This window comes from Poecilia formosa, unplaced genomic scaffold (assembly GCF_000485575.1).
Source record: "Poecilia formosa unplaced genomic scaffold, Poecilia_formosa-5.1.2 Scaffold61, whole genome shotgun sequence".
NCBI classification, from domain to species: domain Eukaryota; kingdom Metazoa; phylum Chordata; class Actinopteri; order Cyprinodontiformes; family Poeciliidae; genus Poecilia; species Poecilia formosa.
Window position 1 is genome coordinate 1,864,875 of NW_006800000.1, and position 16,783 is coordinate 1,881,657.

General features: G+C 39.4%; 1 protein-coding gene across 2 annotated transcripts in view; it reads right to left on the reverse strand.

Moving 5' to 3' along the window:
- The window catches only part of dennd2b (DENN domain containing 2B), a 57,349-nt gene that overhangs the window by 17,190 nt on the left and 23,376 nt on the right, over positions 1-16,783 (reverse strand). For both annotated transcript variants that reach the window (XM_007554084.2, XM_007554086.2), the window contains exons 4-11: positions 16,016-16,161; positions 8,923-9,044; positions 6,539-6,754; positions 6,045-6,141; positions 5,776-5,820; positions 5,412-5,596; positions 4,215-4,324; positions 2,691-2,760 (exon numbers count right to left, since the gene is read on the reverse strand). In XM_007554084.2, coding sequence (XP_007554146.1) covers positions 2,691-2,760; positions 4,215-4,324; positions 5,412-5,596; positions 5,776-5,820; positions 6,045-6,141; positions 6,539-6,754; positions 8,923-9,044; positions 16,016-16,161 — 991 coding nt within the window. The remainder of the gene's footprint in view (positions 1-2,690; positions 2,761-4,214; positions 4,325-5,411; positions 5,597-5,775; positions 5,821-6,044; positions 6,142-6,538; positions 6,755-8,922; positions 9,045-16,015; positions 16,162-16,783) is intronic.

Below are 16,783 nucleotides of genomic sequence, written 5' to 3' on the forward strand. Positions count from 1 at the left end.
ACTAGACTCTTCCTCCAGATTCTGGGATCTCGTTCTCTAAATCAGTTACAAAATTTTCTTTAATCTGAAAAGTGAACTTTGGACAGATGTTTTTCTTCAAGCCCAGGTAAACCTTTGAGGCTGTCTCAGGTTCCTTAGCTTAACACGAGGAATACCACAGCTGTGACCGATGTTCTGTGTGAGTCTTGAAGCATTTATTGCAGCTTTAGCTGCCGTCTTGTGGATTTCCACCAAATTCTTCAATGCTTTGAACAATCCCTCAAGGCAGCAATTTCTCTGTACCAAATTTGTCCTTCCACTCAATTTTCCATGAATATGCTTGGAAACAATACTTTATGAGCATTCCAGTTCTTCAGAAATTGCCTTTATTGGCTTAGTGCAGTTAGTAGCAATGTTGCAACAAGAAGGTCCTGGGTTCGAAGTTCAGGCTGGTGTCTTTCTGCATGGATGTTCTCTCTGTGCATGTGTGGGTTCTCTTTGTGTACTTCCTCCCACAGTTCAGCAACACATTACATGAATTAGTCTCTCCATTTGTCCACAGTGGGAAACTATACCCTGCCTGTCACCCAATGACTGCTGTTTTGTACCAGCCCCCATTGCTACCCTGAAAGGATAAGTGGGCAAATAAAGTTATACAGTAGGACGGTTGGATGACTTATTGGGGAGGGTAACTATGACTACTGCCTGTAAAATCAGTAATCTTCATCATGATTTTTGACACAGAAACGTACAGTTCTCTTTTTTTATTTGGAAATATATTATCACTGTTTCTGCATGACTTCATATAACAAATGAATTGCAAATGATGAGCTGAGTTATTGAGAAAAAAAATAAACTTGTTCAATGAGATTTGAATTCGGTGAGATGCATCTGAAGATTTTGTTCCATATCTATATTTCAAAGAAATATAGATATGGAATTAAAGACGGTCGCCATCTCATTATTTGAGCCACGGTCTGTGATTTGTCCTTCACTGCTACACAACAAATAAGTGATAAAGCACCCTCCAAGAGGAGCAATTTAATATTTTTGGCCTGGGAAATATGACAAGGATTCAGCTAACTTTTAAATGAAGTCTTTATAGAGTGGATTTCAGATCAAGCCGCTGCCTTTAGAAAGCGTCTGCCTGTCTGGTGGTGACCATTACATTTTAAAACACCACAGTCTCTCTGCTAAAGATTTGTTGCCTCTTTGCAGAGATAATGAGATCATTAACGTGATTCTTCAGGCTCCTTCAGAGCCACAGTAAACTTCTCTGTCCACAGACTGAAGCACAGCCACAATGAGTAAATTAAACTTTATGAGAGTAATCTGTGTGTATAAAACAAAAAGACATTATACACAGGGTCACAGGAAGAGCTAGGACAGTGCACAGTGATAATATAACACAGGGATGTCTTTAATTTAATCTACCTCCCGATGTGAGAGTCTTTTATGTGGTTACCTCCCTCCTAAATACAGGTTTATCTGTAGGGGACAGCTGATCATATCTGCTGTCCCCTGCATTCTCCCAAACCTTTATGTGGCTTGAAACAACAGAGGCTCTCAGTGAGAAAGACACAAATGAACACAGGCACTCTACAAGCGCCAATCCACTTGTCCATATTAGGTATACAATTTGCCTCTCTTGTTTCTCCTCTGCTTTTCCAAACGGATGATTAAATCAACTGTGTGGGGCTTGATTCAAGTCCTTAGGAATGCTCGGCTACTGCCAACTGCTGGACGGATGGCGGGCGGGAAGCAAAGTTACTGAAGGAGCGCAGTTCCCCGCTCTCTGCCTTCGTTAAAATCTGCTTCTGTCTGGGTGAATCTTATACCAAATGAGCACATCGAGCACAACTGATCGCAGGGAGCAATTTTTGTTTTTTGTTTTTTTTTCACTACGAAATACTATTATGCTGGACATCCAGGGCAAACACTCACAAACAAACATACTGAAGATGTGAAAAGACGCACGAAAACAAGAATCGGCAAAACAACATCATCTGCGCAGTCACAACATCCCACACAGTCAGGCTCTCTGCCCACAAGCCAAATGGGAGGCTCAGCAAAACACTTCAAAGCGCTCTGCAGCCTCATTACGGGGAGGAAATGCTCCAGAATGACAAAGTTTGGATTTTTCCTGGTTTTTCTTTGTCTTGCCCTCTCCTGAGAAAGCCTTGTTAAACTAAATGTCTGAACTTGGGTTTTCATCTATGGTTATTGTGTTTTTATTACATATTTCATGCCATTTTAACTATGAGTTATTCAAATGATGTGTAATTTTTTTGTCATAATGCATATAAGGAGAGAGATTTATAAATGTAATTATATATATATAATTTTTTTTTTATTCCCATTTGACAGAACTGTTCTTTTAAAAAAAATGTGGCTTGCATGTTTGTTATTCTCCTGGTAACTCTGTGGAGCCATTTCCTGTGCTGAAGCAAACTCTGATCAGCTGCTACAACAGATACTCCCACTTTTTCCCCACTGGTCTGTCTCTTTAATCTGTTCAGCTGTGTATGTCTTTCATGATTTTACTTCCTGTTACCACAGCAGACAATCGGGCAGCACATGGACAAGTCTGCAGGAAAACAACATCACATGTGCAAAGAAAAAGGCCTGTCACAACAAACATGGCTGAACGAGGTGAGGGGCGGGTGGCGAACATGGTGAAGGTGAACCGGAGACGAACAGGAACTTCTTACCAGAAGCCGCCTGCAGTACCCAAACCGCCTGCTGCCGTCCTCCCCGGTTAGCATGAAGGAGAATGTTTCACTGCAACACAAAAAGAAAAAGAAAAAAACAAACATCACTACACAGCCAGTGACATCTAATCAGAAAGTCACCTATTTCATGACATATTTGTCTTGGAGGAGCCAGATTTTCTAGTAGTATTTTAAAACGGTCTTGCATAATATTTTTGGGTTTTGAGCGATTTCACTCTTTGAGGCCGCGGGCCCACCACGATTGGTTCCAGCCCCATTTGGGTACCTCATAGGTAGTACCTATGAGGTACTACCTATGAGTAGGTACTACCTCATAGGTACTACCTACTCACTCGAGATCAAGAACCATTTCACTCCAGATCAAGAACCATTTTGGCAGTTTTTCTTTAGACTTTGGTTACTTTCTCAACTGACTGGTTTCAGAAGTGGTTTTGTGGTTCTTCACATTTTCTAGATGAATTAGAAGAAACCTATTAATCCTAGTAGCAATTGGTTGCTTAAAAAAAGATGTCTAAGCCCAAACAAGGTGCTTTCTAAAAGAGCAGCTAGCTGAAAAATTGCAGTAATACAATAAATAATAAATGTCCAAAGAAGTGGGTAGAACTATAAACTTATTAAATTCCACCTCTTCTCCAGAAACATCAATATGAAAAAAACATTTTGGTTTCAAAACTACCTAAATATTCTGTGTTCGTGCGTTATAGGCATTTTTATTCTATGTCTGCTCACAGATAAAGTGCAGGTCAATTCCCACCAGTCGTGTGTGGCTGCAGTATCATGACCCCTTCACCTGCACACCTCTGCATATCTACTAGCTCTGCAAGTTCAGGCAAGTCCCGTTAACTCTCCCATAGCAGCACACACTCATTTCCTATTCCTGCTAGAACTAGGCTCCTTGAATGCAAGAAAAACAAAATGAGTTGGTATAAAACTTAAGCATAAAACTGAATTTGTGTAAAAAGTCCAAGCATAAGACATTGGTATTTATTTAGCAGGTGCTAAAAGGGGAGTCATTCACTTATTCGTTTATTCAGTAGGTGGAGAAAACAACCTTTTGAGATTTTACTAAAAATGTGTACAGTGAGAAACATGGCGAAAAGCAGAACAATATTTAGATATGAACGTGGGCCATCTTCTGCTTTTTGAGCTTTTGCAGCTTTGGTTGTTAAACAGTCAAGTTTTTTACAAAAAGTCACCAGGATGTTTTAAAACCAAACTCGTGTCAGTTCATACTTTCTGTTGGGCATTATCTACCAACTAAAATGAGCTGAAAGTCATTTATTAAACTGTTTTAATTTAAATTAAGTGACATTAGAGCTTTTTTTTTCTAATTATTTACATGTTGACTTTGGAGAAGGAGCTTCAGTTTTCACTAACAGAACATTTTCTTTAAATTAAAACTTTTATTAAAACTATTAAATCAGTTCTAACACCTATCAGCTATCTAAATAGATGCTTCTGAAATAACCTAACAGAGAAGTGTAAATAATGCTTGGAGGATACCTGGTGTACTCGGAGACAGGACTCCAGTCTTTTGCGTCCGGGAAACAGAACTGAGGAATAGCTTTGAGCCTCTGCTCTGCCTCCCTCATCTGCTTGGTCAGCCTCTCCAACTGCAAGGAGAAGCAACAGGAGGATGAAATTATGAAATTACCAGTTTATATTTTACAAAAGGCTACAATGTCATAAAAGTTTAAACCTCTCGACCTTCAAGGCCTCCACCACAGAGTCTGCATCCCCCCCAGGTTTTTTTTTTTTTTTTAGTTCTGCTGAACTAAAAAAAACCTTCAGAAATCATTTTCTAATACAACACTTGCCTGTCACATGAATGAAATCCAGTTATTTTTAACTCAAAGTAGAGACTGCAGCTACCCACAAAGATCTAAATGATCAACAAAGTGGACAGTCACAAAAATCTATGTAACATTTATTGTTATAGCTATTAATATGGAAATTAGTCAGATAAACCAGAAAACCTTTATATAATCCAGAGCTGGTATAGTGGCATTAGGAATGATAACAACAGAGTGCTTAAATGGCATTTATTACTCGCCGTGATGTAGTTCAGACCAAGTAAACTGTTAAAAAGTATTCTAAAATGACATCTGCCAAAAGTAATATCTCAGTCAAAGCTCTGGAGTGCTTCAACGCAACGTAGAGTTTATACAATTCAGTCAGAAGTTTACATTCACTCATTATCTGCAAGAATCTCGTGTTGTTTTGGGTTGCTATTGACGTGTTTGAGCCACATCGCACACGCTAAACCCCCCTCACCCCCCAAATTAATACAACCTTAATACCCACGATAACTTTCTGTAAACAGATCTTTATTAGACATGTGTGACAAAAACAAGGCAACCCAAAGCATTTCCTGAGAGCAGATATAAATAATTTGACTTATGTAGTTCCAGAGTAGTTGAGTATCGAAGAGATTTGCATCTACCTCTTTATGACAGGAGGCAACGTAATAAAACTCTCAAAAAAGAACGTTGACTATAAAGAAAAATTCACAATTTTACTTTATAGACTTTAAAACTACTCGCTGATTTTGAAGGGTTTCAGACAATGCGAGCCATTTAACTGCTCACAGTGCAAACAAAAGTTGACTTAAAAGACATAAAACGAGCAAGCCGAGCTCGTCACGCCAGGTGTGCAGTTTGCCTCAAAGGACCGGTTGCAGGTTTCAGAAAGAGCTTTTACCTTGGGGAACTGATAGGAGACCTCAGGGGCGTAGGAGTTCTTTCCAGGTTTCTTTTTCAGAGAAACAACAACAAAGTACTCAAAGAGCTCTCTCTCCTGCCACTCGATGAGCTGCAGCTCCAGCGTACGGTAGCTCGGGGCTCGTCGCAGGATGGACTGCAGCTTCAACAACCTCTGGGTGTGAGCTGAGCAGGGAAAACGTTTTGCATGAAATAAATAGGCAATATTAGGTCTGATTATATGGTTTTACCACAATCTAATACCCATAATTCAAGCTTCTTATTGATCATAGATGCAAAATAATAACTTTAAAGCTGTGGGGGAAAAAAAAACTCAGAGAAAACAAGATGAAAGTATTGCTCACCTTTGAACCTGTCATCTGAGTCACTCTCACTCTCACTGTTGTCATCTGGAAACAAACATTGAAGAGAAAATGATTTTTTTCTCCCATGGGTCAATGGGGGTAATTTCAGATATGTGTTTTTGTCATGAGAAAGACACACAAATAGAGGAGAGAGAGAGAGAGAGAGAGAGAGAAAGAGAGAAAGAGACAGCTCTCTGTGGGTAGAGGAGACATAAATATTTACCCACTTATCTGGCCTTAGGATAAAAGGGAATAAGGAGCAGCCTTACCTCTGAGAGATGCCGTCTCAAGATTGGACATGGACAGCTTCTTTAGCCTCTTCTTCCCTCGTTTAGTGCAGTAAATGGAGTTGATCCTCTGGACCAGCTGTAAACAGAGACGAGAGGAAATTCTCTGTGAGGAACTTGGAGTTCAGTCTGTTTGTCTTTTGATCCTAAGTATAGAGGAAGCAGGCCTGTTCCTGGCCAAAAGTAACAGTCTAAAGCACATCGCCTATATTTCAAGCATTGCAGATTATTAATAAGAAATGCCTCAGGGAGGGCTCTTTAAAAAAGCACCCCAAGGGTTGATTTTCATGCAAAAATATCTGACTGGATCAAAGCCCGGTTGTCATTACGCCTCTGTTCCAAACAGAGGAATTATAAATGATGCAGAACCGTCCAGACTCTGACTTGGTCCCGACAGAAACCTGATCAGGTTTGTGAGAGCCGGAGCTCTGAAAAGGCCCTTTGCAGCAGCTTGTGTGGGATCTGGCTGTGTGTACCTTGGGGATCCTCCAGTGCCTGCGTGAAGGCAGGGAGTCACTGGTGCCACAGAGGCTGTCGTCCAGCAAGCCGCAGGGGGACGATGACATGCCCACCTGGGGGATGAGCAGCATTTCATCGTGGCTGTAGCGTTTGGACAACTGGGACATGCGGTGACTCTTCCTGTCGCTTGGACCGGGGAGGCGGAGAGACTGGCTGCTGGGTTTGGAAGGCAACTGGGCACAAAGAAGAGAACAGATGCAGTCCGAAGCATTTCACACAGATGAAGACTTACTGTTGACCTAATGGCTGCCCTATTCTATTATGAGAAATAACAGGAAATGATATGACCAAGTACACCAACTTCAGCTTCCACCTTCACTTCCTGTATAAGACGCAGGAAAAAAAAAACAAAACAGAAAAGCTACAAAAATAAAATTTGTACTTTTCACATCACTAGATTCTAAATGATTATTAGATTTAAACATATTTTTAAAACGCTACAGAGTAATAACCAGCCTCTGTTAATCATGTGGTTCCTTCAGAAACAACCTCTTTCCATTGCCAATACTCAGTTACTCCTTGTTAGGATAAACTGTGGAAAAACTAATATTGTTCCATAATATCTACTGATTCTCCAAATTCATTAAAAACTGAAAGACACATATTTTTTTTTTTTCACTTTTCCAAACTGCACAGAAAGGCAATAAACACCTGAAAGTAATTTAGTAATTCAGATAAATGAGCTTTTTCTGCTATTAACCTGCTCAGACTGGAATGTTAAATAGAGGAAGCATATATGTTTAACATTCCAATCTATTTAGGTGGCTCGTTTACATATAAACAAGCCACCGAAACATGGGTGTTTTCTACTATAAGCCACTGGTTACTTCCAGATGGACTAAGTCTTCCTCTTTTTGTGCTGGGTGTTACAACATATGAAGCATTTTTCTAAAGGAAAGGTGGTTATCTTTTCCGTTTCATTTCATTTGGGAAGATGAAACCCAATTTCCATTTGTTTGCATAAACAGCAATAATCTGATATCACCCTAATTACACATAACCACATAAAGAGCACTTTTACAAAGCTTCTTTGATTATGTTCACAGATTTTTGGCAGCAAACTTAGAACAGATAACTAGGGATTTCTGAGGGAAAATAGGACTGGATTTCTTGGAAACAATTGTTACGGATAAACGTTTTTATCAACGTGTATTATGACATTCTTTGCCCGACAGGCAGCTAATTAACTGTTTGTTATTAATAGGACGGATGATGGGATTTGACCATTTGAATTTACAGTGAAAATAACATGGAATGCATCAAAAGCCCAAGCTGGAAAAATAAGGTGGCAAAGAAACAAGAGTAGAGCTTTGTGTTTTTGATACAGATTGGATTAATATGAATTACTTAATATTAAATTTCCAAAACAGAGTTTTTGATTTCCTGTTCCTTCAGCTTATATTAGATCTATATATTAAATATTATTGTGTATTATAATATCACTATACACCAATAACATACAAGTCATCTACCAAATTATGTATCCGTAACCCACTAGACGAGCTGCACAGATGAAATTACTCTTAATGTCCATGGATAAACAGAGTTCTTATAAAAGGTAATCATCAGCAGTTTTATACAAAAGGACTGATTATAATCAGTCAGCAACATTTTCGTCTTCACCTCAACACCTGTATTACTCTTCTGCACATGTAGCAAAGTCTGTAGATCTGCAGTAACAGATTGTGCCAGTGAATATGCCCATTATCAAGGTGACCCAATTAAAGATATTTCCGTTTGCCATGTGGCCTTGCTGAGCACTGATGAGTTTCTCTGTTTGTCTTTCGTCACAAACCAGCCCAGGCTTGTCAGTGGCACTTCTGTTTACAGTGAAAGGCAAGATTAAAAATTCAGGACAGGTCTTCTCAGTTATACAATAGCAATTCACAACATCTGCCACAACACGTTTCATTCAGTCAAGAAAATTCAGTTGAGATCAGTCCGGTTCGTTTCAATAACGGTCGAATCAAATTCTAATAAAAATTCATTCAAATTCAGCTGCAGAAATATGCATCTGAGAAAGCCCAGCTGATTCAATCTGCCATTAAGTTTGCAGCAATCCCTGATCGTCCTTACCAGCACATTGCAGTAGAGAGGAACGAATCCCTTTAAGAGGAAGAAACCTCCAGTAGAATTGGGTTTAGCACTAAATTATACACATTTTAAGTTGCACATATTAACATACTGATACAATTTGCATTTATTTAAGCTATTTTATCTCTGATGTGAAGGTTTTTCGGGGTTTTTTTTGGGGGGGGGGTTTGTTTTGATTGTTTTGCTCACCCTCAAATATTGTTGAATTACATGTCCAGGAGATAATGCTGACAACCGAAGGGCTTACCTGAGGCGGGGAGTTAAGCTTCCTGTCCATAGCGGCCCAAGATCGGCTGTTCTCCGACAGACCAGACTTCCTACTCAAACTCCTCCGCTTCAGGTCAACATCCTCGTATGGATTTTCCTTCTCTGTGGAAACAAAAAACAAATTCAGCGTCACCTTGTAACTCGTTGTGAAAAGAGGGTAGCGTTCGATCAAAGGCTGATTAGACTGAGGGGTCAGAGCGGGCAGCAAAGATGTCCACCGCATAATCGAGCCCTCCCCATGGACAGTCTGAAAAGAAGGCGAGTCATGGAAGGTAGGTCAAAGGTCATCCCCAGCTGATTCTGGTGAACTCCCTTTTTAAAATAGTTACTGTTGGCAGCAGGCCTTGCAGACCCCCATGGCCTCATTGAAACCCGTGGACATAATGCTGCTGGTGAGTCACAGTCCAGGCATGCAACATGTCTGCAGAGGAAGAGGAGGATCTACTCCTTAGAGATTTGAGCAATAAAAGTGTTCGGTTAAGACATATTTTAAAGAATAGTTGTACGTCTTTTACAGTCCGTGTAATGCATACTTCAGATGCACAAACTAAGCAATGTAGTTTATTCATCTATTTGTTAGTTTTATATAACTCCTTAACACGACGTTATAAAGCATTTCTTAATTACATAGTTTAAACAAACATATTCTACAAGTGACCACATCCTTTGTCCCACCCATATGGGACAAAGGATGTGGAGAGGTGAAGGAGGGAAAAAATAATATTTCCCTCATATATTCTACATATATGAGGGAAATATTATTTTCAGGGTTCCTATGATATCTCTATATCAAAATTTTTCTCCAACTCATTATTAGAATCTATATTTGTTGTTTTTAATGACATTGGAGTATAAAACATTCATCCAAATAAGGATTATTATCTGTTATTTGGGGCACAAATCTTACATATAACATCACAAGACTGAGGCCAAAGTTTTTGATATTTCAGACAAAAGGAAGACCTGGTTGTAAATTCAACAAAAAAAGTAAGTTTGGAAAATAAAAATAAAAAAAAACACTTATGATAAAATTGCAAGCTTTTCTTGGAAAACAACAATCCTCTGCACTAGAGTATAGTCTGAGAAAGAATCACTGAATTTTTAAATATAATACAGCACAATCCTAACTAAAGCAAAAACTGAATATTAATCCTTATTAATAAATCAACACTTATTTTCTCACTATTTATACTCATCAGGTTGGCAAGCAGACAATCCTATTATTTCATCAAAATCAAAAAAGGTTTTAAAAGGCAAGTCAAACTGTTTTTTGAAACTTGTATTATCTGAATTTATGTTTCAAAGTCTAAAGCTTTACCTGTGTTTTCATTTCTAATTTAATGCAAACAGAAATGTGTATTTAACTTAATTTGGCAGATGTCATTTTAGAAGTATTTCTGCGTGTTTATTTCTATCACTAAATTCTAAACAGGCACTAGTGTTGACCAAATAAACTATGCTGTTTGCTGTGATCTTAGCTGTGGATGAGACTAGCACAGATGTAGCTACTGTTCTATAGATGTTTCTCAGACAGTAAATTATGTTGGAAAAAAGGAAACGAAAGAGCAATACAGCGCAACCAGCAGCTTTCACTGATGTCACCTGGCAGAGGACCAACATTAATAAACGCGAACTTGTGTAAAGCTGCAGTTTGTTTCTATTCAGACGTGCTCTGAGAACGGCTGTTTTTTTTTGTTTTTTTTTTTTTGGCAGTGCCTGAAAAAAAAGGTTGTGAGAATGAGAAGAAACCACAGTGAAAAACAAAAGCAGAGCCAGATGGAGTAAAACTGCATGAAGGGAACTTTTATAGGAAAGACAATCAGCGCTATCTGTCAGTGGAGTTTGAAAAAACAAGTATCTGTGTGGTAGCCATGGCCCAACTTCCTGAGCATATTGATGGAAAACCCAATGAACTCCAACAAAGAGGGAGTGTTTTTTTTTTTGTTTTTTTTTCAAACATCTGGAATTATAAAGACAGCCAGAGTTTCGTTCACTTATCTATTCTTAGGTTAATTATTGAGCCGGCGCTCATACACAGACAGTGTGAACTGCCAACGGCTCCTGGAAGCGTCATGTTGGGTCTCACAGTAAATTAGCTGAGTGCAGTAATCTTCTGTGCATCGTTAACACTGAGGAGGAGAAAAAGAGGGCTCAGTTCGGCCCCACGTTGTGCGGCTGCTCCATTAAACCGGAGCAATACTGTAATGAGAGCCTGCTGGGAAAATGACATGTCTGTATAGCTACTTATATGCAGCAGGGTACTAATCTACTCCTCTGATTACAAACATCTCTCTGACACGCTCCCAGATACGGTATTATGTAGGCAGCGGACACACCTCTGCTGCATGCTCTGATTGTGCATTTCTGTGTACACAATGGACTCTGTGGGCAAGGCGAGGCACAGAACGAACTATACCGACAATGCTGGTATCAGCTTTCACCATGAAGGACATAAAGAGGTGAGCTATGCTACAGTTGCTCTGTTGTAAAGGCAAAGTTGTGGGACTGAAAAACAAGTGCAAGTACACTGCAAACTTTTAGGAAAACGTGTGAAGAGGTTTCATAAGAGAATGTGCAAAATTGTAGTTACAGTGCCTTGCAAAAGCTTCCCCACCATCCTCAAACTTTCCCACATTTCGTCATAATATGACCAAAATTGTCACCAATTTAAAAAAGGGCCTCAAAATTTCTGTAATTAAAAATCTGAAACATGCAGTGGACATTTATATTCAGCCCTCAAGTCAACCTTTCACCTTCAAGACTATGGCATGTGTCTCCAACAGCTTTCCACATCTAGAAATATAAATCTTTACTCCTTCTGTGTAAGACAGCTCCAATTCAGTCAGATTTATAGAGAGCCTCTGTAACCAACAGTTTTAATGGTTTACCACAGAATCTCACATAGACTTATCTCTAGACTAAACTTTAATCTAAATCATTAAATTGTAGATATACCAGTATGTGTAGTGTGAACCTCCACACCAGTCCCAGGTCTTCCTGTATTGTCCTGTGTTTAACTCTGATTAGCTTTCTTTTCCCTGAAGAATAGCATCTCCATAGAATCATACTTTTATCATTAATGGACTCCTCTACGCAAAGAACCTTCTTCTACATATTTGCTGTGCTTTCCACGTGACTTTAAAATATGACTTTAAATTAATGTTTCTATGGCATTCTTAAATGATAGATTTTCACACCAGAGTTCTGCAGCTCCTCTGTACAGCTTCCCTGATTAATGCTCTCCTTGCCCAATATATCAGTTTAGGTGGAAAACCATGTGAGAGCTGTGTTTTATAATCTAACTCTGCTTCAAATTTCACAACTTTATTTTTGACCTGTCTGCTGCGTTCAGTGGTTTTTATGATGTTGCTTTTTATGAATATTCTCTATTCTCTAAGGCCTCAGGGGTTCTTTGAACCCCTGAGGCCTTCAAAGAACTGAAGAAGCTGCATTTATGCTGACATTAAATTATTTGGTCTATTTACTAATAAGATAAGTCCTAAACACAGAGATTTCACAGGTTTTATTTTGGTGGTGGTACAATTCATTTTCCTTCCACTTCCCGATCATGTTCAACTTCCTGTTGGTCTACATTCTCAACAAAATACATCGAGACATGTTGAAAATAAAAATGAAATGGTTCAAAGGGTGCGAATACATTCGCAATGTACTTCAAATCTTGCTACAAAGAGTTGCAAAATTATATGTTTGTCAATTCACGGTAAGGTTAAATCATCCCTGACGCAGTCTCCCACATTTGCTAACAAGCACAAGACCAGACATTTGTATCGAGTCACTGCTGTACAGATTCATGATTCATGACCCTTTAAGCAACACATCACTCACTACCACTCCATTCATCAACCACAAGGCACTTGAAAGATACAATCTGCCATTCGCTTGTAATAACACAATAGGCTGACACTCCATAGGTAAACATCTAACATCAAACACAGGTGAAATAACCACAAATGATAGGAAATGATGAAAGCAAGTCGAGCTGTTCTGGTGAAGTTGAGAGCATATCTGGGTCAACTGTGGGACTGAAGGGGTATGGAAAGGTTGCTATGGTTTGAACAGTTTCTAAGGTGGATTGACCAAAATCAACCCAATAAGCCCTAAAACACCACATATAAACTCAAGCTCATTTTCTCTACCCACTGAAACTCTTTCATAGCCTTGAGGGGGCGGAGTCTATCCTAGAAGTCGATAGGCGAGAGGTTGGGTACAAACCAGGCAGGTCGCCAGTTCATCACAAGACCGATACGGAGATACAAAACAGCACAGCCACACTTGCACCCAGCTGCTAATACAATCACGAATTAGGCAGAAAAGATGTTCTTTGGATTCCAGAAACAAATGAACCAAAAGAAAACCCTGCCGTTCATGTCGAGAACATGGAAGCTTCACATAGAAAGAACTTAGCCGAGTCTTTAGCCAGAGATCTTCTAAGTGTGAGACAACAGTACCGACTACTGCAGCTACCGTGCAGTAAAGGGTGAATTGTCTAGAGTTTGTTGCTTTGTCATCTTTGTCTAAAGCGGTGTTGTGTTTTCAGTTTTATTGTTGGCTTTCCTGGAATGTTATAATTTTCCAAATGCTATACTTCCCTCTATAATGTTGGGTTTACATGTTGGGTGAGCTCCCAAAATGATGCTTTGCTTAAACAATGCTTTCTTTTTCTTTTCTATAAATCCACTATTTCTTTGTTTTGTTTTTTGCTCATTTGTTTTGTTGCTTCTTTTTTTCTTTTCTTTTTTTTTTCCATTTTCCTCTTGTCTCACTGTATTTTGTAGTTCAAGGCCACCACTGGGATCACTCTGTGGGACACAATTTTGGTCAAGCACAAAGACTGCCGAGAGAACGTCTCCAAACTGCAAAGTCTAACCCTCGCAGCGCTGGGTGAACAATGGGAGCTTTGTTAAGATTCACGAGAAAATCCATTATGCCCTGACATTCACTCCGGCGCTGCACATCCTCAGTGAGGGAGGGAAAAAAAACAAAAAAACAAAGACACTTATGAGCAAGCAATGGACCGTGAAGTAATGATATGCTTGTATATAAAAAAGTCAGCTCTTATTTGGTAATCATTAAGCGTTATAGCATGAACAATATTTCAAGGAAGAGAGCTTTTTTTTTTTTTTTTTCTGCGTGTGAAACCCAAGCTACATCATGGGCCTGTGTGCTCACACTGACACACATTTTCGCTGCGTTGAAAATGCGCCGGGGGAGTCGACAGCTGAACTGGGCAGAAGGCCTGGGGTCATTTGCTAGTGGAAAGGAATTTGGCTTTTCAACATGTCCGGTATTTCATACACACATCATCTCTCAGAACAAACTACTGCATTCTTCAAAGCCCTGCATGCACCCTAACTATCTGGTGTCTCTGTTACTGATTACAGCACCTTAATGAACAAAGTAGTTAGCGCGTGTGAGACAATATGATCATGTTTTTATTGGAATGCCGTAATAATTAGACTATAACTCTGCGCATCATCCATTAATCTTACTCTAAAGGCTGAGTGTTGACAGGCTGAACCTATAATGAGAGTTTTAAACCTGGAATGTCTACAACAGGAAGAGAAAGCAGCGGTTTGTCTCCCAGCCTTATTATATTAGGCCTCCTGCGTCAGACTGCAAATTTCACTAAGCTTCTAATTATTAAACTCACGCAGTCTGAGATTTTTTTTTTCTCAGAAAATATCAAAATTTTATTTTGCAGCTCAAGTTTTCCAAAGATAGATATTTTAAATGTAAAGTGTATGTTAGTAGCATTAGTTTGTAATAAGTAAAGAACTTAATTAGTCCACTAATTAACTTTACCATCCTGTGTGGGCTGTGTGTTAAAGTGGCAGCTGACTGTCTAAACAAACCTCAGTTTGGAGAAACAAGGTATAGTTCTAATTAAAGAAGGAAGCTAAAAGGGACTGATTGAAAAAGAAGATTTCTGCTTTCTTACTTTATCTTATTTTAAAAATTGTTGCTGAGAAAAATATAATAAAAGCAGAGGGAACAGAATCAAAGCATATTCGCCAACAGATCATTTACAAAGCATAGGGTAACACAGTGCCCCTCCCTAACACGTTTCTGCACACTGCGAGGTAAAGTATAGATTTATGGCCTGAGCCCAATTCAAACCTGACCCGAAATTCAGGCTGGGTCCATTCAAATTAAAAATTATTTGCTTGATGGTCGAGTCCAATAGGGCTTCAGTGGTGCATTTAATAAGCCTAAACTTTATGAGACTGCACGATATGAAGTTTTACTAATCTACTTATTAAAGTCTAAATAGAGGGGTTGGCAGTGTACCCCGCAGAGGATAGAAAGAAATATCCTGCACTTAGAGGTCATTAGACTCTAACACAGCGAACTGCCCACTAAATGCAAATGCAGCTCCACCCTACTCCGCTCCTATCAATCACACATCCCAGATGACTTGTACTTGGCACACCCTGTGGTGACAACAACCAACAAAACAGAGGTGAAAGACGTTAGACAAAAGCTAAAAATGGGCGAAGTTACACTACTTGCCCAAATTATGGTGAAAAAGCAAAAGCAGCAACATTTTAATTAAAATAACATGTTGGGTTGACTACGGGCTTGGACATATAATTAAAGTTCATTTGTCGAGCTGGATCAGGCTAGGACACAATGCCTACAGGTTCAGGTTGGGACGGGCTGGATATTTTAGGTCTGATCTAAACTCTACTTTCACCTGCTGCTTCTTTTTCAAAACACAGTGCCTGGTACCAAAACCACTACCCTTATTCAGGTAACACCTTTATAAAAGAACAGTTGACAAGACAAGAGCGGCATGATAGCTGACTGTACGCTACACAAAAATGGGTAGCACTCCAACTAGCTGACCAGTTTAAATTAGTTGGTTAACAAGGACCGCACAAGTGGTCTTTTCCTGTGCAATACACTTGTATACATCAAAGCTGCAACTAAAGTATTCTGCATTTTTCAAAAATTGTCTTCCATCAATTTAACTGCATAGAATACATTTTCTTTCATCTCATACCATATCAGACTATTGCTGTAAGTGAACAAAACAATTGATTTGTGCTTACCTACTATGTCCTCATAGGCATTTTCCTCTAAAGTGCTTTTGGAACTGGGCCGACTCTTGGGGTCTGCAGTCAGCGCTCCGTTCTCTGTGGGGGAGGAAGGATATGAAGACGGCAGGCTGGCAGCATCCTCCGATTCACACAACTCTCTGAGCAGGAGTTAGAGAAGTAAAAACAAACAGAGACCCATAAGCAAAGCTACAAGTAAGAATGAGTCGCTGAGTGTCATAAAATGACAAACGCAAATAAAAAAACAGAAGAGGAGGAATTCCATGCATCTGGAATATAAAAAACAGTCGAGGTGGGATTGTTTAACTCCTCCAACAGGTGGTTTCATCCCACAGGAACCTTAAAACTAATCACAAAAAAAATAAATGTGCTTCAATCATTAGGAAAGTTCCAGAAAAATAAACATGCAGGTAGCTTACTATCTCTGAGAACACATCACATGTCAAGACGCTGCAGACAATGACAGCTGGGCTACATTTCAAGGGAGAATCTACTGAATCTTCACAACGGGCCATCGACAGCATGCGGTTTTAAGGCCCGTTCTGAAACGGCTGCAACCGCAGGAATGTTAAACAGAGTCCATGGGATGAACGTTTGAGGATTTCACATAGGAACGATCTGGTGAGGCAACACCCTCTCTCAAAAAAAGGTCTGACACATGAGAGTGAAATAAAAGGAAGGACAGAGGTCAGCTGCAAGATCTGACTGCAGCTGGTAAGAGTGAGAAACCATGCACTTCTCTAAGAGAGAACATAGAAATCT